The 23,584-nt window shown below is 37.3% G+C and overlaps 1 protein-coding gene and 1 long non-coding RNA gene across 2 annotated transcripts; one reads left to right on the top strand and one right to left on the bottom strand.

The window, feature by feature from the left end:
• The first annotated feature begins 801 nt into the window (after window positions 1–801).
• Window positions 802–15,863, top strand: ELO3 (radical SAM domain-containing protein / GCN5-related N-acetyltransferase (GNAT) family protein). Its single transcript, XM_089139757.1, has 9 exons — window positions 802–1,382; window positions 4,798–4,867; window positions 4,974–5,146; window positions 8,490–8,664; window positions 8,874–9,040; window positions 9,205–9,424; window positions 9,548–9,652; window positions 13,191–13,343; window positions 14,900–15,863. Exons 1-9 carry the CDS (start codon window positions 913–915, stop codon window positions 15,062–15,064), a joined length of 1,698 nt encoding a protein of 565 aa, XP_088995883.1. The 5' UTR covers window positions 802–912; the 3' UTR covers window positions 15,065–15,863.
• A 1,563-nt stretch (window positions 15,864–17,426) lies between these two features.
• Window positions 17,427–23,295, bottom strand: LOC148999738 (uncharacterized). The gene is made up of 3 exons (XR_016170728.1): window positions 20,730–23,295; window positions 20,187–20,323; window positions 17,427–18,100 (listed from the first exon to the last, which is right to left on the bottom strand). It is a non-coding gene; the product is annotated as an uncharacterized LOC148999738 (long non-coding RNA).
• Between the last annotated feature and the right edge of the window lie 289 nt (window positions 23,296–23,584).

Below are 23,584 nucleotides of genomic sequence, written 5' to 3'. Positions count from 1 at the left end.
AAAATATTTAGATTTTTGCTTAAATCCCACAATTTTGATCTATAACCATTGAATTCATGATTGTACACATGACGAGATCATGACGGTTTGCTACAACAAATAATAATCTCACCTTCTTTATCTAGCAAAGAAAATATGCCTAAGAATTAGAATTTATTTTTTGGCCAAACGAAGGATCTGTTAATAATACCCAATCATCTTCCATGGTTTATAAGCATATTGACATAGATTTAACATATTTAGAGATTATACATCAACCACAATATCCTACTCTAAACCTAAAGGCCCTGTTTGGTTATTTGAATCCAGATACTTCAAATTCCTGGATTTATAGAGATTTATACCTAATTCATGAAATTTAGGAATTTCACTGTTTTGCTAAAAAATGTGAACTAAGTCATTCTTGGGTATTGGATGACCTTAAGTATAAAATTGATGAAATTTGCGGATTCACGAGGATTAACCTGAGGGAACTCTAGAAACTATGATAGATTTGAAGCTAACCAAACAGTTAATTTTTTAAACCATGAATTCGTAAATTTGAAATCTCATTCCATTTCAAATTCTTAGATTCATGTACCCAACCAGTCGTAAGTGGATGTTTTTTTTTTTTTTTTTGGATAATGAAGGCCCTAAGCTGATGAAGGTTGTCTAAGGATAGCTGAGGATAAACTACTATAGCCAAGAATTATATTCTGAATTGGACGGTTTGATTGAATTGAACACGTGTTGTTTTCGCTTGCAACTGTTACCGAGCGAGTTGTCGCTTGGAACTACGATTTTAACTGCTTTCCAGCACCTTGGGCCTAGGTTTTAATTTCGAGCCTCTGCCGCCTTTCTCGATCGATTTGGTGCATGGTGAGCGCACTCTGTAAGAACTAAGTATTGCAGTTGCAGATCTCTCCATCGTCCATGGCAGCCGCAGAAATCATAGAGGGTAGGAAGATGCCTCGCCCAGGTCGAGGTGGAGTCGTCTCTCATGGTCTCACTGAAGAGGAAGCCCGAGTTAGAGCCATAGCAGAGATAGTTAATACCATGGTAGAGCGTTCACGGAGTGGAGAAAACGTCGACCTTAATGCCCTAAAATCTGCTGCTTGTCGCAAGTATGGCCTTTCTCGTGCTCCGAAACTCGTCGAGATGATTGCTGCATTGCCCGAGTCCGAACGCGAGTCTCTGCTTCCTTGCCTCAAAGCAAAGCCCGTTCGTACAGCTTCTGGTATTGCCGTCGTTGCTGTCATGTCGAAACCACATAGGTGTCCTCACATTGCCACCACCGGTAACATCTGCGTCTACTGCCCTGGGGGACCTGACTCGGATTTCGAGTATAGTACTCAGTCTTACACTGGTTATGAACCTACCAGTATGCGAGCAATTCGTGCCCGGTAAGATTTCATCTTTTTCAGTTCTCTAGAAATCTTTTGGTGGTAGCTTTTGCTCAATTCTGTAACTGGGTTTGCTTCTGATGGGCTTCTCTATTTAAATGATTATATTTTGTTCTTGGGTGCCTTTGTATTGTGTGATGTGTGGGGTAGCTTTGTTCAGTTCTCTTACACCCGTACCCACCCTGATAAAAAAGAAAGAGGCTCTGTTCAGAACTATTCTGTCTTTGATTTCTTTTTAAGTTTCTAAACTTTTTTCATGCTTCATTAATTATCTTGTTTTGAGTCTAATTTAATTAGAGATCATTTTGTGTTCCTTTGATTCTCTTCTGTTAACCGGAACTTCGAATGTTTCCAGTGCATTTTTCCATCTTGTTTCATTATACAATTCTTACCATCTTTTGTATTCCATAATGTAGTGGACTTTGAGTATGTGTATTGTTGCTTGTTAAGCTGTTATTGAAGGATTAGAGATACAGGACCTCAGTTTGCTGATGGAGTAAACATGGAGTTTAGTGTTTGTCTTTCAACACCTAACTGGAGCTTTAACAAGTAATTTTTAATAAGATATAATGCCTCAGTGTTAGGACACGAGATTTTGTTAATAATTTAACATGGTTCAGTTAGTGAAACCTGTGTCCACCTAGAAAATACTTTTGCCATTATATTATACTTGTAGCCAATTTTTTTGGGTTTTGAAAGAGAAGGAGATGAGGAATTCAAGGAAGCATTAGAGACCTAGCTATTAAGGATAGTAACACCAGCTGGGAGTCTTAGTTACATGTGATTTTTCCTTTTCATGCTTTCCATTTTTGAGTTTTGGATTTGACTTGACTCTAATTGATGTGATCCTTCAGCACCATTAGTGGAAGGCTAGATGTTTTCTCTTACAATGTTCAAACAAGAGAGGAAAGTTTAATGTGGTTTGAATGGAACCTAGCTGCATCGAAAGATTGTACTCACTGGCCGCTGCTATGTTACACTGCCAATAATTTCATTTTCAGATAAAGGAGGAGATGAGGTATGAAATGAAGGGATAGAAACCTTGCCGTAAAAAAGAAAACAGCACTAGCTACATATTTATGCGCAGCATGCCATTCTGGTGCTTCCCATTATTTCGTTTCTGATTTGATTTGGATCTAAGTGATTTGGTTCCCTAACACCATTAGTGGGAGACAAGACATACTCCCTTATATGCCCCCTCAAGCCAATGAGGCTGCAGCACCTGAGTTTGTTTAGCATGACAAAAATCATGGCTGGAATAGTGGCTGATGAAAACCTTGGCAATCTGATCTATTGTGGAATGTAGTGGATGTCCTGCTCGCTTTTAGCGATCTTGTATCTTGCTGATGAAACTCAGTTTCGACATGGTTTTTTTGACCTTGAAACACAGGGTTTGCTGTGAGATTGGGGCCACTATAGTGTCACACCATAAAGCTAGAGCACTGGGGAGGAAAATTCCAAGTTATTAAATGACAGGCTGAAGTCAAAAGCCATTCGAGTATGGTAGCTACATTAGCATGGTCAAATATTCTGATATACTGTTGGGATATGCAATAGTAGTCTGTTTATGAAAACTCCAAGAAATTCAAAATTTTCTTTGGAAGATGGCAAATTCACTGTGTATTTTACCTCATTTGGGCAGCCTGCCAAATCAGCATGGACAAGGTGGATAATTTTTGGGATCGTTGCTATTAAAAGCAAGGTTTGAAGTAATGCTATCGAGTATCGTATCGTATCGGTCAGGTGATTTTAAGAGACATATTGTCTCGTCTCAAGTATTATATCGTATTGGCCTATACATTTCAATGCAATATAATACATGCCCTTTAAAAGAAAAAGACAGATGCATATGTATCATATATGTTGTACCCAATATGGATACGTATCGGCTAGTATCTTATCATATTGTGGGTACTTAAAATAATGGTTAAAAGAGCATGCCTTGAGAAACAGTTGATTTCAAGTAGCAAAGAATCCTTCAGACTGTTGTCCAATGGTCAATTGCAGGTTGGTGCATGAATTGACACACATTCTTGATGATATGGGTGATATCAGGCTTCGTCAGTGCAGTGTATGCTGAGGCTCTAGCTGTACTTCTATTTAGTATAAGATCTTCCATTTGTTTTCCAGATACCATAGGAACTCTTATGGTGTTAGCAATTGGAGTAGAAACTGCTCACAACCTGTCACTTGTGTCTTCATAAATACTCAAGAATACATTGCTACTGGGATGTAAACCTTGACCCACTTGAAGGACTATGGTACTGAGGATGTAAGTGAACAGGAACCAAATCCTTGACTGGGAAAGTGTTGGTGATTTTAGCTATGAAATGATACAACTATGCCATCATTTATGGTAACAATTATATCATAAATATAAATGAGAATGTAAATTGTGAAGCTCTACTTGTTTTCAATGAATGATGATGGGGTGTCATTTTTGAATCAAATGAATCCATTTTTTGGGGCAGAAGTGCTTAATCTGTTGAACCATGCCTTTGGTGCCAGTTTCAGAGCATATGGTGACTTAGAACCTTGTGTACTTGTGATTGAAACTGAGCATTACTGAAATTGGTTTGCAGCCATAAATCCGATAGACCATGGAACCAGACATCTTCATAAATCCAATAGACCATGGAAGAAGACATTTTAGACCCCAAGTCGGCTAATGGGTCACCCACTGGAGAGGGCCTGGAAAGTTCCATTCTTAATTCTAGTCAGCTTCACTATGGAACTGAAGGTTTCTGTGTAGTCAAGACCTTCTTCTTAATTGAAGTTTGTTTTGTGACAAAATGAGCCTTGGTCATTCAATTGAACTATCAGATGCTTTTTGGTCCTGGATACCCCTTTGCTGCCAACTTTAATAATGCTAGGATAAGGCTTCTTGTTGTTGTTGAAATGCTAGGATGAGGAGGCACTTGGCACCACGGTGCTTCTCATAGGCTGTGTATAGGGTTGAACTTGGGAAATATGGACTCAGGTAGAGGGTGATTTTGCTGGTTATAGCTGTAGGATACTTGGTGCCATCCTGTATTCTGGTGACAATTGGGTGACAAAATTGAAGGTCTCTTTACTCAGGTAGATAAACAATTGGATTAACTGAGGCTATGGAGTAGGCATCACCTGGTGAGGGTGAGTTGGTAGGGGAGACTTGGTGAGATGGAGGTTAATTCAGTACTGAAAGTACTGAGTTACTGTTTCAGCAATTAAATTATAAATTAGATAGCATTTTATTTCACTATTTTTCTTACTCTTATCTGTATTCAGCTTTAGTATGTCATTTGTTGGTGTTAAAACTTTTGTAATTTAGTAGCTGAACTAATCAGCTTTTACTGTTTTTTGTTTGTTTGATTGAATTCTTTACAAGGTATCCATTTCAATGAATATATTGATGCTTTTGGGTTATGTTTTCCAGATACAATCCATATGTACAGGCTAGAGGCAGAATAGATCAACTAAAGCGTCTGGGTCATAGTGTTGACAAGGTTTGGCCCCAGCGTCTATCTTGGTAACCCTTCAGTTGTTCAAATAGAACTTGATTCATAAACATTGTGCATGCTTTTCCTCTGATACATACTGAATATTTTGAAGGTTGAATTCATCTTAATGGGTGGAACTTTTATGTCACTGCCATCTGATTATCGTGATTATTTTATACGGAATCTTCATGATGCTCTGTCTGGACATACTTCTACAAATGTTGAGGAAGCTGTTTCATACTCTGAGCATGGTGCAACAAAGTGTATAGGCATGACTATCGAAACGTGAGTGTTCTCTTTCTTCTTCTCCTGCTCAAAAAATGCCTTTTAAATTGGAAGGAATAAGCTGAGTCCAAATGCTTAAGCTGATTTTTGAAATGTAGCAAGTTGACTATTGCTTAGTCCTGAGTTGAGTCATTTTACTGCAGTTAATGGGGCTGGGCAGATCTACAAACTGAATGTGGAAAGTGAAAGAGGCTTGTCACCAAGATCTAGACTTTGGTTTGATTATTAGACTATTGAAATGAGAACCATTGCCCTATCCAAAATGATAGCTATTCCACTCAATATGCTGTTTACAGCTCTTTCCGCAATTAAAAGGCCTGTGCCCCTCCTGATGTAGTCTTAGACTGATAGGAGATCCCTACTAAACCAGGATTTTGTATGAAGCTGTCAAGTTTGAGCAGGTCAAAATTGGGTATGAGTAGGTCAAGTTAGTGTTTGATGGTAGGGTTTTGACCAGTGAATGATGGGGAGCCTATCAGTGAAGATCTGTGGTTTTGCAGATAAGGCTTGAAAGCTGAATTTGGAGTTTCACCAAAATTAGGGTTTTTTGGGGTTCTGGAAAAAAGAAAAGATAAGCTGTTCAGAATGCAAGTAAACTCGAATGGTTTTGTTAGGAGGGTACCAGAAGTATGCGGTCAAAATATGGGGAGTTATCATTGGCTGGTTCAAGAGTAATTTGGGATTTATGGATTTAGTTGGTTAGGGGTGTTCTGATGTTTTAGGGTTTCTACTGGTCAGATGAGAACAATATTTGTAATGAAGGTCAAGGGGCTGTTTTGGGTTGTATGTCGAGGATATGGAAGGGTTTTGATGGCTGGACGCTAAGTAGTTGCAAATTATGAAATAGAAACTTAAAATTTTTAATGGTGGAATGGGGCAGGCCTGGGAATGGTCGGCTATGTTTTATTTTGAAGAGGAGGCACAGAGTAATCGCATAACAGGAGGAGGCTCTCAAAAACATAACTTCGTAGTTTCCAATTTGAAATTACATCATAATCCGCTATTTAAAGGAAATAAAACACAGATCTTAGTTGAAATATGAGACTCAAAAACAATGTTCAAACCAAAATCTAACTCAGTCCTATAAAGCTAAAACAGTTAAAAGACTAACATTAAAACTGAAAGAATTTATTTAATTAAGTCCAACTCTTGTTGGACCAAACCCCAATAGAGCAGTTCTTTTTGGGATTGGACTGAAACCAGTTGAACCAGTCAATTGATACTGCATAGGGCAGCAGTGTGGATTGAGTTGCTGGTGTTATGGGGATTCTGTGGATGGGTTATGGAAGAATTCTAATAGTTGAATTGGTTACAGAAGTGTCAGAATAAGCTGGGGTTTGTGGAAAACAGAAGTTGATTGGGCTGGAAAATTGGGGATTGGGATTACAAGGTTAGAATTAGTAGGATGGGGCTGTTGTAAAGAAAAAACTTGAACAATAGCTTTTTAACGGAGAATGTCCTCGGACTTGCAAGAAATTTCAGTAACTTAGCTCCTGAAGCAGAAAGAATCACTTAAAAGAGGAAGGAGTTTTTTTTTTTTTTTTTTGGGGGTGGGGGAGGGGGTGGTTCTGTAGAAGAAGATGGTCACCCAACCATACTACATCATTGTTTCTCAATGGTAGCAAACACAAAACTCTAAATTTTACCCGTTATTTGTTTTCAGTGCTTGCATCTATTACAACCTTATTATATTAACATAGACTTGTATACTGAAAAAAGATAAACGTGATGTGGTCCTTAGCCTATTGTAACTCAAAATGTCCAGGGCACTGAGCTACATTCACTACAGAGAATCTTCGACGAAAAGAGAGTATTCCCTTGGCTAAAAAGAGAATAGTCTGAAATACCTAAATTGAACCACTGGTTCAATCAGCCGAGTAGTTCAATTTAGAAGGTAGAATTAAAAGTACAGTAATAAATATCCTTAATGTTGTATACAACCTAATTACCCATAGTTTAGGCTCATAAAAGTAGCCTATTACATAGAAAACCCATGGGATCAAACACCCAACATATATAGAACCCAACCTAGAGTTATTCCTTTTACCAAAAAAAAAAAACCTAGAGTTATTCCTAGGAACTGAATTGCAATTTGGTGATGAATGTGCATCACCTCCCTAGTCCCTACACAAATTTATAACGTTAAAGAAGTTTATGTTATTCTAACGAAATTCTATCAAATTCTATTCCCATTGTTAACTAGAATTCTAATTATGAAGCAAATGGAGAGCAAGAATCCTAATAACTAGACTCTAAAACAGAAACCTCATTACTGACTGAGCGGCTTCAAAAGTTGGTCATAATTTCCTAATGAGGGCTTAGAATTGCAAAAATTTGGTGGCATTGGATGGGCAACTCAATAAGCTCTTAGCATCAAATCACACTAAAATAAAGATATTGACATATCAGATTTGACCTAAGAAAAGTGATGGCAATAACTGATTCCCGATCAGTAAAATTGATCCAGTGGTTTTTAAAGCAAGCCCAAGCTGTTGATTTGTCATTTTATGATGTGCTTCCTCCTCATGCTTTATTAATCCTTATTGTGGATCTACTTGTTACATAAGATAAACATCCCCATTCCAAAACATTCACATGGGTTCTCAGATGTGCAATACAAAATAATGAGAGTTTGGAACTCAAACAAATCCTTGCTATTTCTGACAGGATGGAAATGTCCATGTTTCCTATCCTCATCTTGTAAAGCAGTCGGGGACGGTGACACAATACTATCTGATTACATCTGAAAATTTAGATCAAGGATCTCAGATGCAATCAGGCACTATAATCAAACCTGTGTTCAAATCTGAGCTAAAGGAAGAAATTGCTTTGTTAAAGGAAGAAATCAGATTGATGGCAATATTTATGCGAGGAAGAAGAGAGAAGTAAACAGAAAAGAAGAGAATAAATCAGGTTAGGAATACTGATCCTGTATGTATTGCTTTGGCTCCAGTGCTCGATGGTACTGAAACTTTCTAACAAAAGCTCTTATTATTAACTCAAATCATCTGTGAGTGATGGAATGATGTATTACATGTATAATATATTGACCTCCTAAAATTCTTACTTTCACTCATAGAGGGATTCCTAGTCACTCTAATACACTCAATGAAGTAAATGAACTCAACAGTAATTTTTGTTACTATTTGAGAATCCTAACCTAACTCAAACATCAATTTAACTACTAATCCTATGCACTGACATTATACCCACTTGATGGGCTTATATATTAGGTCCATTAAATTGTATATTTGGTTGTTGTGTATGACTTTTATCTAATATCATCTCATGGTCAAGAAGTGGTATTAGCTGATGTTCTTCCTTTTGGTCTTTATCAAACTAGGCGTCCAGATTATTGCCTGGGGCCTCATTTGCAGCAAATGCTTTCTTATGGTTGTACTCGGTTGGAGATAGGAGTTCAAAGTACGTATGAAGATGTTGCCCGTGACACTAATAGAGGGCATACTGTAGCTGCTGTGGCTGACTGTTTCTGCTTGGCAAAAGATGCTGGTTTTAAGGTGTGCACCTTGTGTGGTTTTCACAATACATTGGTTTTCCAATTTTGGATTGTCAAATAGTCAAACTAAACCACTTACAAGATTGGTGAAGTAATTTTTTAATTTATTGAGAGCACTCTCCTCTGATATTTTTATTTTTTTTAGTTACCTTTGAAGTTTTCTTTTTTAATTTTACACTCTATTTCATGAGTTTTCCCATGCTTCTGCAGGTTGTTGCTCACATGATGCCTGATCTTCCTAATGTGGGTGTGGAGAGGGATTTAGAAAGTTTCCGGGAATTCTTTGAAAGCCCATTATTTAGGGCAGATGGTCTTAAAATATACCCCACGCTTGTAATTCGTGGCACTGGGCTCTATGAGTTGTGGAAGACTGGCAGGTACATATTTCATTTAAAGAATGTTGTCTTGATGTTTGGAATAATAGTTGAGCAAAATTTCTTTTACTTGTTGGTTAAGGCGTGGCATTGTTATAAGTAGTCTGTTTTAAGTCCAATTTAGATATTCAATTTTTGGTGAATAATTTCCAGCTTTCTGTTTGCAGCTATAGAAATTACCCACCAGAGCAACTTGTGGACATAATAGCAAGGATTCTTGCCATGGTGCCTCCTTGGACACGTGTTTATAGAGTGCAGAGGGACATACCTATGCCTTTAGTAACTTCTGGAGTTGAAAAGGGAAATCTTAGGGAGCTGGCTTTGGCTCGGATGGACGATTTAGGTTTGAAATGCCGTGATGTAAGAACACGTGAAGCTGGAATTCAGGTAGGCTAAGTATGGGTGTTTCTAGTACACAAATAAGATATTGGCATTTGGCAGTTTGATTTCACCTCTGACCTTCATTCCTGTCCTTGTCTAATCTTTTTCTCATATTTGCTGGAAATTCAGGATATTCACCATAAGATAAAGCCTGAGGAAGTGGAGCTGGTTCGACGTGATTATACAGCAAATGAGGGTTGGGAAACATTTCTCTCATATGAAGATACACGCCAGGCATGTGGACTTTCTCTCTCTCATGTTCTACCTTGAAGGAATCTTTGCTTGTTCAAATAATAAAAAAACAAACAATATGTATACTATTTAATTTCATCCTAAGAACCCATAAAACAGTTTTCCATCTAGGTGCTGCTGGCATAACTCAATTAAATTGGTTCAATTTTTAATGTGTAACCATATATTCTTATTGTGGACCCCTTAATGGATTTTATATTATTTTTTTAGCTATATCTTGTAAAATACTCCGTAGACTTGCTTCATAAATGGTCATCTGGGATTTTACAAAATGCATTCAAAGAGCTCTAGCATCTTATGAGATTGCATTGTTTTTGCCCTTATTTGGATTCATAATGAATATTTTGGGATGAGTCAAGGACCTGTTATCCTTGTCCTTGGAAGAGTGTTGCATGCATTACTTTTGCCTCCACCTCTCCCAGGATAAAATTAATGATAAGAGAGAAAGAAAGATTTGTATTAAGGTGCTGTCTAGAAAGATAGATTTGTATTAAGAAGCTATCTTGTCAGTTCTAGTGATGGTAATTTCAAGTTTGGGTAATTCAAGTCTGATCTCAAATATAGCTGTTTGGAGACCAAGGATCCATGTAGCTGACCCAATTAGTTGGGATCAGACTGAGTAGTAGTTTTTGTGATTCCTTATACAGATGAATGGAGTGCTTCACATTGGAGATTTGGTGTGGGTGAGAAGGTAATTTGTAGGTATTGCGAATTGGGGATTATGGGTATTTGATTTGTGCCACAGATGAATGGAGGTTTTCTTTGTAATTGTAGAATTCATCAGTGATGCTTAACGCGTTTTAATGAAGGTGACTACGAATGGAGCTTTCCTTCGTGAATATTTTTGTAGAAGTCATTAGCAATGCTCATGGCCATTCAAAGTTGGTTATTGCTCATCGGATGGAATGGGATCATGGGGTTTGTTGCTAGAGAATGTGTAGATACTGGATGGCATGCTTCTAGAGATATGACAAAGGGGTGGAGAATTTGTTGATGTGGGTATCTGGGGTTTGGTTTGCAGAATAAATCAATATTTCTGATGATGTTATCCTGAGGTATGTTAAGTTGTCTGAAAGCTACCTTAGGCTTTTCAGTAAAGGAATGTCACAGCTGAAATTTTTTAATAGGTGCTTAATTGGTTGGTCTTTGGAGTTCCTTTTGTCAGTGGAGCTGATTGATAGGGAGCCTGATGAATATGTTGTCTTATGATAGTCTATGATCTGAATGAAAACAATGGGTATCAAAACACCTCTCAAAGGGGAATCATATGCATGTGTTTTGTCTCTGGAATGAATTATTTCAATAGATGTATTGAAAAGGAGATATTTTAATTAACAGCAGGTGTGTTCCATGTTTATGGGAGGCTGCTTTTTATTTATTCAATACCGTGGCATTTCTATCTCACAGTATTTTGAAACTGAATATGATTTTTATTGGATGATGCTCTATTACCTTAAGCTCAGGAGTAGATGTATGATGGTGGCTGGTTCACTTCATGGAAGGAATGGGATGGATGACCTTCTGTAAATCAATGCCAGACCTCTCTAGGATTTGATTTTGATGTAGTAGTCTCCTTTCTCATGGATTGAGCATTTGCATCTATTTGTACTATTGTAGTATTTATTGTTGGCCTTTTACTACTTGAACCGTGTCTAAGCTATGAGTCTGAATATTGAAGGAACCTCTTGAGGTTGGATTTTTTTTTTTTTTGGGGGGGGGGGGGTATAATAAATTTATTATCAAAAGGGGTGATGCAGATCCAGCCCCGAATTGGCCTATTTTCCTTTGAAATCAGCCTAGGTTTGATAGATGTAGTTGTTGGGGCTTTGTTTAAGGGTTATGTGGTCATGGGCCTATTTTATAGGCCCAAAAGTAAAGCATTTAGGTCAAATACGAAAATAGATTAGTTTGTTAGTTTAATTGGTCTAACTATGTAAATTCTACCAAATTTAAGTTATGGGTCAGATCATTCAGGGTCAGATCTACACCAATCTAACTGTTAGCTCTGTCCCAAACTTTAGGTACATCATCATCCCAACCCTTGTGACCTTAGATCTTAGTTTGACCCAATTCTAATCATCAGATTTCAAGATATAAATGTTTTCTTGAATTTTCGTACTCCCTTAATTCCTTGAAACAAAAACCCTCATATTTCAATTTAGCCATCCAAGCCCCACTAAATTTGGGGGATTGTACTTTTATATTATTACCTACATTCCCTCCAAGTTTTAACCCATTTTGACATGTATTGTCCCCCGTTTCCCATATTGAGGAATTTATTTATCTCCCAAGTGATGGGCTATGTACCCTTGAGATTCTAAATTTCGTTAAAGAGTGTATTGTACATTTGTACATTAACCACAAAACACCTTAACCTTTTTCCCTAAAAATCATCCCATCACAGCCCATCACAAAGAACCTGCCATATCCCATAACCAAAATTTCAAGAAACCTTTTCGTGTTCCCATGAGTATGTGCTCTTAAAAAATGTGTTGGAAGTAGGGGCCTTATTAATTGGTGCTGCATCAAGGAGAACGTAATACCATAGAAGAAGATGGAAGAATAGCAGAGAAAACAGTATTCATAAAGCCCTGCCTGCAATAGAATGAGCTAGCAAATCCCCAGGAGGAATCACAAGTCTGTTGCTAAAAGTGTCAAGTATATCTAGAAGGGGGCCACTGAAAAGTTTTTTCTGATGTCAAAGAGAATGTTGTCCCGATCTGCTGGAAAAACTTTGGGGGTTCATCTCCTGAGGCTGCACTCCATGCTGATGTGATTATTTCCAGCACCAACCGCGAGCTTACCCGCATGGTAGAATTGTATGCATGGATTTTGTCTTTGGATTGAGTTACTCAGTTCAGATATTAAAAAGGAGATAGTTATACTGGTAGAAGGTTTTCTGTCTGCTGGAGGAGATTGCTCTTCACTTAATCAATATTGTGACATTGGTGAATAGCATTTTGGAATTGGAGGTGTTTGGGCATTGATACTTTAATCTTTGGAGTAGTCTAGCCATGATTAGAAATTATTGTTGATCTTTTACTTACTGAAGGTGGATATGTTTTTCTTTTCTTTTCAGATTTTGTCATTACAGTGAGTGAGGTAGCTCTATTCAAAAACATGTTTAAATTCAGGACTCTCAGGGGTCTGTTCGGCGATTTGTAGTCTTGGATGCCCATTTTTGTGTCCCTAACATATGTCCTGACTTCTCATATTGGGGATGGCTAAGACAGCTGTCTGATGACTGGAGCATCCAGATGCGTCTGGGACGGCTGTCCCAAAGTCCCATGCAAACACTGGGATGAGGTTAATGTGATAAGATTTTTAATTATTTTTGCCTTTTCTATTTTATTTTTTGCTGTTGCTTTTGAAAGAGTAAATCAAGAAAAAGAGAAAACTGATAGAAAAATATTGATAGACTAAAGACTAAAGATACAATCGCCTCATGATGGGGTTTTGTTTTTTGTTACACAGAATTTTTTGCTGACACTGTCATAATTCCTTATCTGTGTGGGAGCAGGATATTCTTGTTGGTTTGTTGCGCTTACGGAAATGTGGCAAAAACACAACATGCCCGGAGCTCATGGGCAGATGTTCGATTGTTCGGGAACTCCATGTTTATGGAACTGCAGTTCCAGTGCATGGACGGGATGCAGACAAACTACAGCACCAGGTAACGTAGCAGTACTTTTTTATTGCTTTCGGGGTGTGGGTGGTTGGGTGTGTGGGTGGTTGGGTGTGTTGGTTACTTCAACTGTTTTGGACCGTCGTCGATCTGATGATTGTCATTGTTGTGGCGATTTTTGTGACACAATAATTTGGCCACTCCATCAAAGCATGATTCTTCATGCTGGATTTGGCCGCTTCTCTGGACACAAGAGATGACTCTGTGAAGGACTTTTTGCTCATAAGTAAAAAATGAAGTACTATGGTAGGTTGTTTCAAGCTTTGCTTTTGAAGGACTTCATCAGACTCTTCATAGAGAAAGCTCACCATCCACCAAACAATAGCCATCTGCTTGTCATAATGGACACTGGTTCAAGTCTTATACCCTAAGTCCTAACCAGCATACATACTATCCATCAATTATTGACACTGCAGATATTCTAAATGGTCTGACCAAAAAAACAAGATGGTCCACCCTCCTGGGTCAGGTTGCTGGTAGTGATCAATCACCTTAAAGGTTAGATATACAGTTGGCTGATGTTTCTGAGTGGCATTTTAAGGACCATTGAACCAGATGTTCTGGTTGCAGTTAATGAGCCAATCACCAAAAATGGTTGGACAATGGGCTGACCTTCTGATGGTAAATGGTTGATACGGGTGATTTTAGATTTATCAATCCTTCCATCTGTATTCCCAATGAACAGTCAGTATCTATGCGTGCTTGAATGCCATAATAAACATTAAATAGTACGTAACTCATAGCATTATGTAGACACTCAACTGTAGGATCATGAGTATGGTTGGAGCCAGTTACCTATTGTGTATTTATATGTATATAATATGTTCTGTATGAATATTAGAACACATTATGTTTTCTCAGGTAAATTGGGCAATTTAGAACTTCTCTACCCTATGCTTTTAGCTAAATCGAGTAGTCTTTGCCCCTAACTGTTTTAAGAGAAAAAAACCTTTGCCTTCACCCTCCAAATAATAAGGCTAATGCCAGGTATTGGCTACCCATTAATAATCCTGCTACAGTGGCATGGTAAGCCTGTTTTGAATAACTTTACATTTAGTGGACTCTATATCTGCATATTGAGCCTGTTCTTTTTGGAGTTTTATTTTTGAATTCAGTTTGGTAATCAACTGGGTTTGACTGTTCAAAGTGAACGACTTCTACCTGGATGACTCATTGTCCATTTTTTTTTTCTTTTTTCAAACATGATGGTGTGCAAATGGTAAATACAATGCCCTCAGGTCATTGATGATCTGAACTGTGAAAGTCATTACTTTTAAGCCAATTGTTACTTTTTCATTTTTATTTTCTCGTCGATTAAATATTTGAATTATAGCTTTTATAAAACGTATGATGCTTCCAATGCCTGTACTGTACAGAGTTGTTCCTTTGGAAGTTTAATATGATTGAATTAGCACTATGTTGATTTTTTTTTCTCGTTAATTTATTAATATTTTGTTGACAGTTCCCTTTTTTTTCATTATTTGTGATGACCGGATTGCTAATATATTTTCTTTTCTTTCTCCCCTTCCCTTCCATTGGCACAGGGCTATGGGACGCTTTTAATGGAAGAGGCAGAGAGGATTGCAACTTTGGAACATAGATCAATGAAGCTTGCTGTAATTTCAGGTGTCGGAACCCGACATTATTATCGGAAGCTGGGTTATGAGCTTGAGGGGCCATACATGGTAAAACATCTATCTAACAAATAGGATTTCGTGGTTACAATCGTCTAATCTTTTCCGTGGTGTAATATAAGAACCAAATCCTATACATTTTGTGTTCTGAAAATGGACATCATTATTGGAAATTCCACACATCGACATGCTAGAAGAACTGTGTCTAATTGGTGCCTTTTTATTGCACAGAAACTGTACTGACCAGGAAATGTCTATCCATTAAAAGAAAAAAGAAAATAATAATAATAATAATAAAGGAAAAGAGATTTATTGATTTACTGTACTCTCTGAATTATTGTTTTAGTTTTGGATAGGCTGTAATCGGTTAGCAGATATTTCAAATTCAATTTCTCTGGAAGTTGTATGCCATGGTCAAGGGGAAAGATGTCGAACCCTAACCCTAATTAGAGGCCAAGTCAGGATACGTTAACCAGTTTGACATGTGATGAAAATATTGAAGAACCTTTCTGATGAAGTGCTAGACCCAAGAGAAAATCTGAAGCATCTAAACTGGGAGTGAATAGAAGCTTGAAAGGGAAGAATTCTGTGATGGGTTAAGTAATAAGTCTAAATGGTAAATTGGTCATGGGCACTCATGAACCAGAAATAAACAAAAGAGGCTATCTTAGAAAGGGACATAGAAAGAGTTCCTGAGACAGATGGATACTTTGCTTATGCGTCTTTGGAGTGTTATAGCTAAAAAGAGTAACACATTTCTGTCAAAATTTACCTCTTGCACTGATACCTCAGGGAACAAATTAAGGGCAGATCAAATGGACAGGATATCATCTGCTGTAGCTCAGTCGAAAATGTGGGCATCATTCAAAAACAAGCGAGAAATTTACGGGGTGGTTCCAGCAACGTTAATTCCTCTGAAACAATTGAGGACTCGATAAACCCCAAGAATGCGAGATAACGCTTCCTAAAAGGTAAGGACTAAAAGAACAATCTTGACAGAGACTAAAAGGAAGAAGAAGAAATGAGGTCATGGGCTTTAAAAGATCTTATTTGATGGCAACTAATCCAACTATACATGCTTTTTATAATTTGTAATCATAAAATGAAAATTTTCATAGACAAACAATTTCTTATCATAAATCTGGCGACCAAGAACAAAGGATCCCTGAAAACAAGATCTAAAAGAAAGCCAAAAACTTTTCATTCTGTATTTTGGTGAGAATTTTACAAATAACGGCTAACTAATAGTGCGAAATTCAGAAAGGTTGGAGGCACGAGAGATCGTGGAATAAGAGAGATGAAAGTATTATTAGCCTCGCTAAGGAGGAAATCAGTATTGAATACTAATGACAAGCCGATTTACATTCGTCATTGTAGAATTATTCCTAGCATCTCTCATGGGAAGGTGTTATCCAAAAACATACTCAACATAACCATGCTAAGCGTTCCAAATTCATCAAATAACCCCAAATAATTGGAACTACCTAGCTTGCTAGACATTCTTCATCAGTTGGCTTAATTATTCATTATTAACTAAATTCTTCTAGCTATCCATGGAAGCACCACTACCTATAAGAACAAAGAACCTCCAAGTAGTGGGGGAGATGAAGCCAAGAGCAAAGAGCCATGCATGTAGGGAAGAAGCAAGGTTTTGAGAATGGCTTCTTCCCCTCACTCTATCTTGGTTTAGCCATTCTCTGTTATCCTCCTTATTCATTTGGTTCTTCTAGACTTGTCGACCTCAAGTTGTGGTGGATTACCTATGGGCCTGTTTGGTTGTGTGAATCCAGCAATTTGAAATGAAATGAGATTTCAAAACTATGGATTCAAATCCATGGAATCATGGTTCAAAAAATTAACTTACTTGAATCTGGTGAAATGAAATCTGTGAATTCATCCTGAAAACTGTTTGGTTATTTGAATCTGTGGAATGAAATCTTTGAATTCATTTTGAAAAACTGTTTGGTTATCCTAAATTTGTGGATTTGAAACCTATAGATTCATCTTGAAAAACTGTTTGGTTATCTGAATCCATGGATTTCAAAAATTGCCTTTGTTAATTTGGTATATTTTATGTATGAAAATAAAACATGAAACAAACCTTATAGTCTCCTGGTAAATCATTGATCCGATTCATGCAAACAACCTTTGTATTATTGGTTCTTTTACAATGAAGGTCTTGTCTTAGGCCCCTGCACCAAGTACATGTCATTTTGCAATCAAGTTCATGGCAATCATTTCAAACATGGGTCATGTTCCTGCCAGGATTACTTGTACCGAATGGATTTGTTCAGTAAGTTTCAGTGCTTCCTATTAATAGAAGGCAATCAGATTGATTTCCTTTTATTGAAAGCAAAGCTGTCTTAAAAAGCAAAAATCTTTTGATGGGTTTTGATGAGTTCTTTTTTATGAATATCTAATGGAAAGAGGGGCAGTAGTGTCTAATATCGGTCATTCTGGTTTTTTAGGGGACTTGCGTATATCATATGGATTGTCATTGCACAAGTTTCTATGGTTCAGCTTTGTTTTATCAGTTTAAAGTTCGATCTTTAATACATATGGGATTGCAAAGAGACTTTGTAAAGTTTCTCAGGAAGAAACCATAAACAACCTTCAAGAAGGAAGGCACATCAGCCAATCCTTAACTCATAAACCACATCTATAAATGGATCAAGACCATCTTTCTAACATCTTTATATGATCATTTAACTAACAAACAAGCCCTGAATTCATCAGCCAGAATACTATCTATTTGTGATTACACATGTCCAAACAAGAGTTTATGCAACAGCAAAGATAAACAGTTCTCATGAAATGTGAACAGACAGAAGCCAAAAGAAAAATATGTGGTCAAAAGAAAACAAATACATCAGAAAGCAGCAAGTTAGAACTTAAACAAAATAATCTATCCAAACAAGTTTCTAGGTAGATTTGATCCAGTGGCAACAGGAACACGCTCATCCAATATTATCAACTTCTCTTCATCATCATAGTCCAATTAAAGTTAGGCTTCAGCTTTGTTGTTGATGAAGTAAGTCTTGGCTGCCATTCTTCGACGAACATCATGGCCAGGAATTGCTTGACATAGTGAGATGGCTTGTTGTCCACAGCCTGTCAATACAACCCTATCTTTTTCAACTAATGAAAATTGACAGTTCCTTCTAGTTTCTATTCAAAAATATGGTGAGATGCAGAGGCCATAATTTCAGTCACTGTGGTTTTAGGTTCAGGTTTAGTTTTACACATGGTAATACTACTTTTAGTCCACACAAGGGAAACCCAACCCTTCTGTCCAGGAAAATAATAGCACAAACCAATCTGAGAAAAGAGCACAGCAATAGAAAAACAATGCAGCAATTAAAATGTCTTCTTTTCCAATTAACCAATAACACTTTAGCCGCAAAATTAATGTCTGAAATACGGTGGCAGCAGTAGGAATGTGGTCAAAACAGAATTTCACAAGAATTTAAACAATTAATGGTGTCAGCTACTAGCCTAGCCTATCTCCTTGTGTGAAATGCATTTGTGGTCTTCCAGTTGTGCTGCTTTTTCGTTTCATTATCTAGCCTCTGTTTTACATGCAGTGTTCTTTTTGGTGAATTCATATTAGTTTCACTGTTTCTAGATGTTAACTGGAATTCCACTCTACGAGTTTGCACTGCTATATAACGATTGGTGTTAATGATTAATGGTGTCAGCCAGCGTGTCTCCTTAAGTAAAATCAATTAGTGGTCTTCTAGTTGTTCTGTTGCTTTAGCCTCTGTTTTATATGCTGTGTTCTTTGTTATCTAGGCAATATGATAAGTGAATATCCGTGAACCTGCTGTGTACTAGAAAGCTACATAACATTCTGTACTGAAGGTGTACTAGAAACCAATACAAGAATCATAAAATCCATAGATAGTATGGTAACTATTTCTCCTTATAATAATCACAACAGATTACTCCAGAGTGGATTTTTCCCCATGGAATTGATAGCACTTCTTGATGAGAGCACACCGAAAAGAAAAAGGCTAATACAATGAGTAACAGAAGCATCCAGATTAAGCAACATCAACATATTAAGAGCAAACAAGTAAACCTGAAGGGTCTGGAAAGGAAGTTAAGGGTGACAGGATACATAGAAAGGTTTTGGAAACCTGAGTTCAGCCAAGGATGGAGGCAATGATGAAGACGATAAAAATACGACACTGATACAGAGGAGCACACCAATTTACTGTCAATGAAACTGCAGGGAAAATCGCAGGATTAATGTTGTAGTTCCGCAAATCCTCAGATTCAGATGCACCAAAAACAGAGACCAGTTCTTCAAGTGTAATCATCTTAAAACTAGAGAAAAATCAAATCACCAGCTGACAAAGTGGCAGTTCAAAAATGACAAAGAAGGTAGATGATGCATCATCCACTGATCCGCTGGACTGGATTCTTCTGCTGCAGATTTCATACAATGGATAACATCTTGTGAAACTACAACTATAATTTTTGTTTTCAAGTTTCCCCTTTTATAGTTCAATCCATGGGGGCCTAGGCATCATGAAGGTTTCCACGTCCTATCCCAATTGTGGAAAACTTTAAGAGGGATATCAGTTGGATTTAACCAGATAACCAGATAACTAAATGATCAAGATATCATTAAGAAAACAACAAAATCATATAATTAAGCATTCTCAAGCAAGATAACAACCACCGGGAATAATATTGATTGCAAACAGAGTTTCAAATCTAGACATTTTAACCATGTGTAGAAATAAAATATGATCAACGAAGTCACAGAACCTGATTACTGCTATAATCACAAGAATATGGAACATACGAAGACAAGGGCAACATATCATACCATATATTCAGCATCATAAAGTTAAAGGCAAGCTTTCTAATCTGCAGGACAAGCATACATTATCACAAATTCAAGAATGCTGCTTCAGCTAAACGAATTATTCTCCAATGATGAAAACCTTAGGGATGACTGATCAAATCTGGTATATTAATTCAGAGAGATATAAAAACAATGAAATTGCAGATCCAAACAAACTAATCGATCCTCTCTAACACAAATCAAAAAAAAATAATCTATCTCCCTCTGGTAAAACGATTTCCTAAGATATCAAAATCAAACTTCAGTGGAAACTAATGAGAATAAAATAAATAGAAGGCAAAATCTGAAAAATAGAAGATGAAGAACAACAGCTAAGCTCACCTTCAAACTTCAGAGCTTTGACCAACATCTTCGGCAAGAAAATGTCGCTCCAATACCCTACCGAAACCTCACCTTCAAGCTTTAGATAACGAACCACCTTCGACCAACACCTTCTCCTTCGGTCCTCCGAAACTCTACTGTGAGAAAAAAAAAATCAAGAGTCACCTTCAAGAGTCGAAGATTGTTCGCGTACTGTGGAGAGAGAATTGTTCGAGAGAGAAGACAAAGAACAAGAGAGAAGACAGAGAGAAGTTGTTGTTCGTTGTTGCATCAAACGTGAATCCGCTCATTCAAGCCCTTTTATGCTTATGGCTCATTCCACTCATTTCACCCAAAACCTAGGACTCAACTCATTCACGTTTTAACCCTATATTTTGAAATGTTTGGATTCATGAACAGCCCCATGTTTTCAAACCAAACAGGGTCAAAAAACCGATTCATGAATCAAAGGATTTGAAATCCCTGGATTCACACAACCAAACAGGCCCTAAGCCAAGAGCAAAGAACCATACAGAGAAGAAGGCTTTTGAGATGGCTTGTTACCTCCATATAAAAACTTGATGTCATCCACCGCTTAGCTGCCCAATCCAGGCTTGATGGAATCAGCCAAGGCCTAAACAGTCTGAGAACCGAGGATACAGAGGAGAACTTTTAAGGAGACAACAAGAAGTATGTCATGAACTACCTCAGCCTCTGTAGTAGCTGCAGAATCTGCAAAGCAGCTTTACATACATAGATATTCATATGCATCTCTTGTTGAATAATCATTCCACACAAAATGTTTGAGTAGTATGAAGAGATCCAATTATACAAGTGCAATTGCTATCACTGAACTTGGGAATGGATCAGCCACATTCAAACTGAAGAGAGTAACAGATGCTCAATTGAAAACAACAGAATCCAGTAAAAATGAAATGAAAAGAGTGATAACTATAGGTAAGAAAAGAATTATTGAATTCCAGTAACGGTATTATAAAGATTTTGCTACAACAAAAATACCACTAACCATTAATGCCTTTGGGTTTGGAACATTCATACATGTTAATGGTTTGGACCTAATTCAAGGGTGTATTTTAGAATCCCACCCACAACTAGATCTTGAAGTGCATAATCAGGCAACCAGCAGGATTAAGGACTGTGATAATCACTCCCAATCCAGACGTCCAATAGGCGTCAAATTTATATGATTAAAAGGTGTCCTCAAGTCCTTAAACTTTTTAAAGTGTGGGTTCAATCCAATCAACAGACTTGGAGATATTATAGAACAATTGAAAATCGTAACTAGAAGATTAGAATTAGAAACTGAACAGTATGCATGCATCAACACAGCAGTTCAAAATCCAAATGAGCAACATATCCTCTACTCATTGTATGGAATACAAACCCATCCTAATCAGCGGCCATAACTCATAACTCAACACCCACAAGTAAATAGCAGCCAACACAATATTAGGAAGCAGGACTACTCAAGTAGAAAGAAACCAATAGATAACAATCAAAACTCATCACCATTAGGTGGCAAGAATAAGGTATTTCTGTCCAAAAGGAATAGAAATAGCAACCTTTACATCAGAAATAGATCAACTAAACCATGGTTTCATATTGAAATTTTTAAACCCTCCCGACATGGCCGATTTACATGCAAATTTTAGAACTTCCAGTTTTAGTATCTTGGACCAACTCTGAGGATCTTGAAGCTCATTTCTGACCCAATTCAGATCAGATCCTCACTGGCTGATTCCATTCCCGACTCTGAATTTTAGAACCTTGCTAAATACAGGCAGAGGAAGTTAACATACAGGAACAGCTCTAAAAAAAATCCACCATGCATTAAATAATTAGATGAACCACAAGAAAACCTTCAGTTTCACAGTTCAATGATGAAACAGAGAATCTGCAGAGCAGTAATCTTCAGGTGCCTGAACATGTATCTAGCAGTAAATATCATTGTGAACACTTTAACAGAAACAGTAAGCAAAACACCTCAGGGACAGGGAGTGTCAATCTGAAAATTTCAGAAAAAAGAAAACATGACTAGAGAAGAAGAAGAGATACATCTTGAATTTCTCATGAAGCATCAATTAGCTTCCCAACAGTCAGCCCATGTCTCTCCCAGACACAGACAGCAAAGCAACATCATTGGATTATGAAAGTTGTGAGCTTCTACTGCTAACCTTTTTACTTATTAAAAATTCTCTCTCCATTACAGAAACAGATCTCCAGAACAGAAACTAATATCCGGTGAGACCGTGAGAAAGTATATGCATTGTATCTAGCGTGGCCTCAAACAAAGCTGATTGAAAGGCAAGAATCCATGTAGCTGACCCCATTTAGTTGGGATAAGGCTTGTTGTTGTTGTATAACAGCAACAACCTATTCCTAAATCCTAACAAGCAACAACGGAATCAGAAACAATCGACAGATGTTACTTCCTATGCAAGGCATAAGAAAGGTCTTGAACAGGCCTAGACTTGGCCATTAATTGGGCCTAAAGCATGAAAGTATGAAACCGAAGATCCAGCACCAAATTAGGTCTTTTTCCTCAGAACAGACCTAGGTTAGGTCATATAGGTATTGTCCATCATTCCATGGATTACCATCGTAATCAGCCAACCTAATGGACCTAACACATGGATACATGAGTTGAGTAGAAAAGTCCCCATAGTTTACTTCAGTCCTTTTCATTTTTCAATTGAGTCATAGTTCAATTGTTTGTCTTTTGTCCAATTTAAGGATGGATAGGTCTTTTATAATTTAATTAGCTATTTGAATTTATTTCCTATTTAAGTTCAAGTGTCCAAAGCAAAAGTCTGAGTTTTAGTCAGTTTTCAAGTCCTAATTACAAGAGGACTTCATATGTAACACTCTATATAGGCAACCCCACGGATCAAGAAGAATAGAGACTGACCATCTGCATTGTTTCCCACCTTTTGCTGCTCCACTTGTTGAGTGTCTTGCCAATCTAGGTACTGAATAGTTAGCCTTGGTAAACTTTATAGGTAAAAGTTACTTAAGGGCCTGTTTGGTTACGCGAATCTAGAGATTTCAAATCTCTGGATTCACAAATGGGAGATTTTTACCTGTTTGGTTGTGTGAATCCCTAGATTCATGAAATCTAGAGATTCACATTTTTACACAAAAAACGTGAATTTGTAGATTTATGGGTATGAGGTGAAATCCAGAGATTTCACCCATACTATCAAAGCGTTAAAAATTTGAACCATAATTCAATAAATATATTTTTTAAGATAAATCTAGAAATTTCATTCCAAAAATTCAAACTAACCAAACAGTTAATTTTACAAATCATGACTCTAGAGATTTGAAGTCTGTAGATTTGAAATCTCTAAATTTTTGAAATCTATAGACTCAAGTAACCAAACAAGCCCTAAAAGGTT

The sequence above is a fragment of the Hakea prostrata genome, chromosome 11 (genome assembly GCF_041222555.1).
Source record: "Hakea prostrata isolate BN-2017 chromosome 11, UWA_Hpros_2, whole genome shotgun sequence".
Taxonomy (NCBI): Eukaryota; Viridiplantae; Streptophyta; class Magnoliopsida; order Proteales; family Proteaceae; genus Hakea; species Hakea prostrata.
The sequence above is the reverse complement of the archived record's forward strand: the minus strand, read 5'-3'. Positions and strand labels throughout refer to the sequence as shown.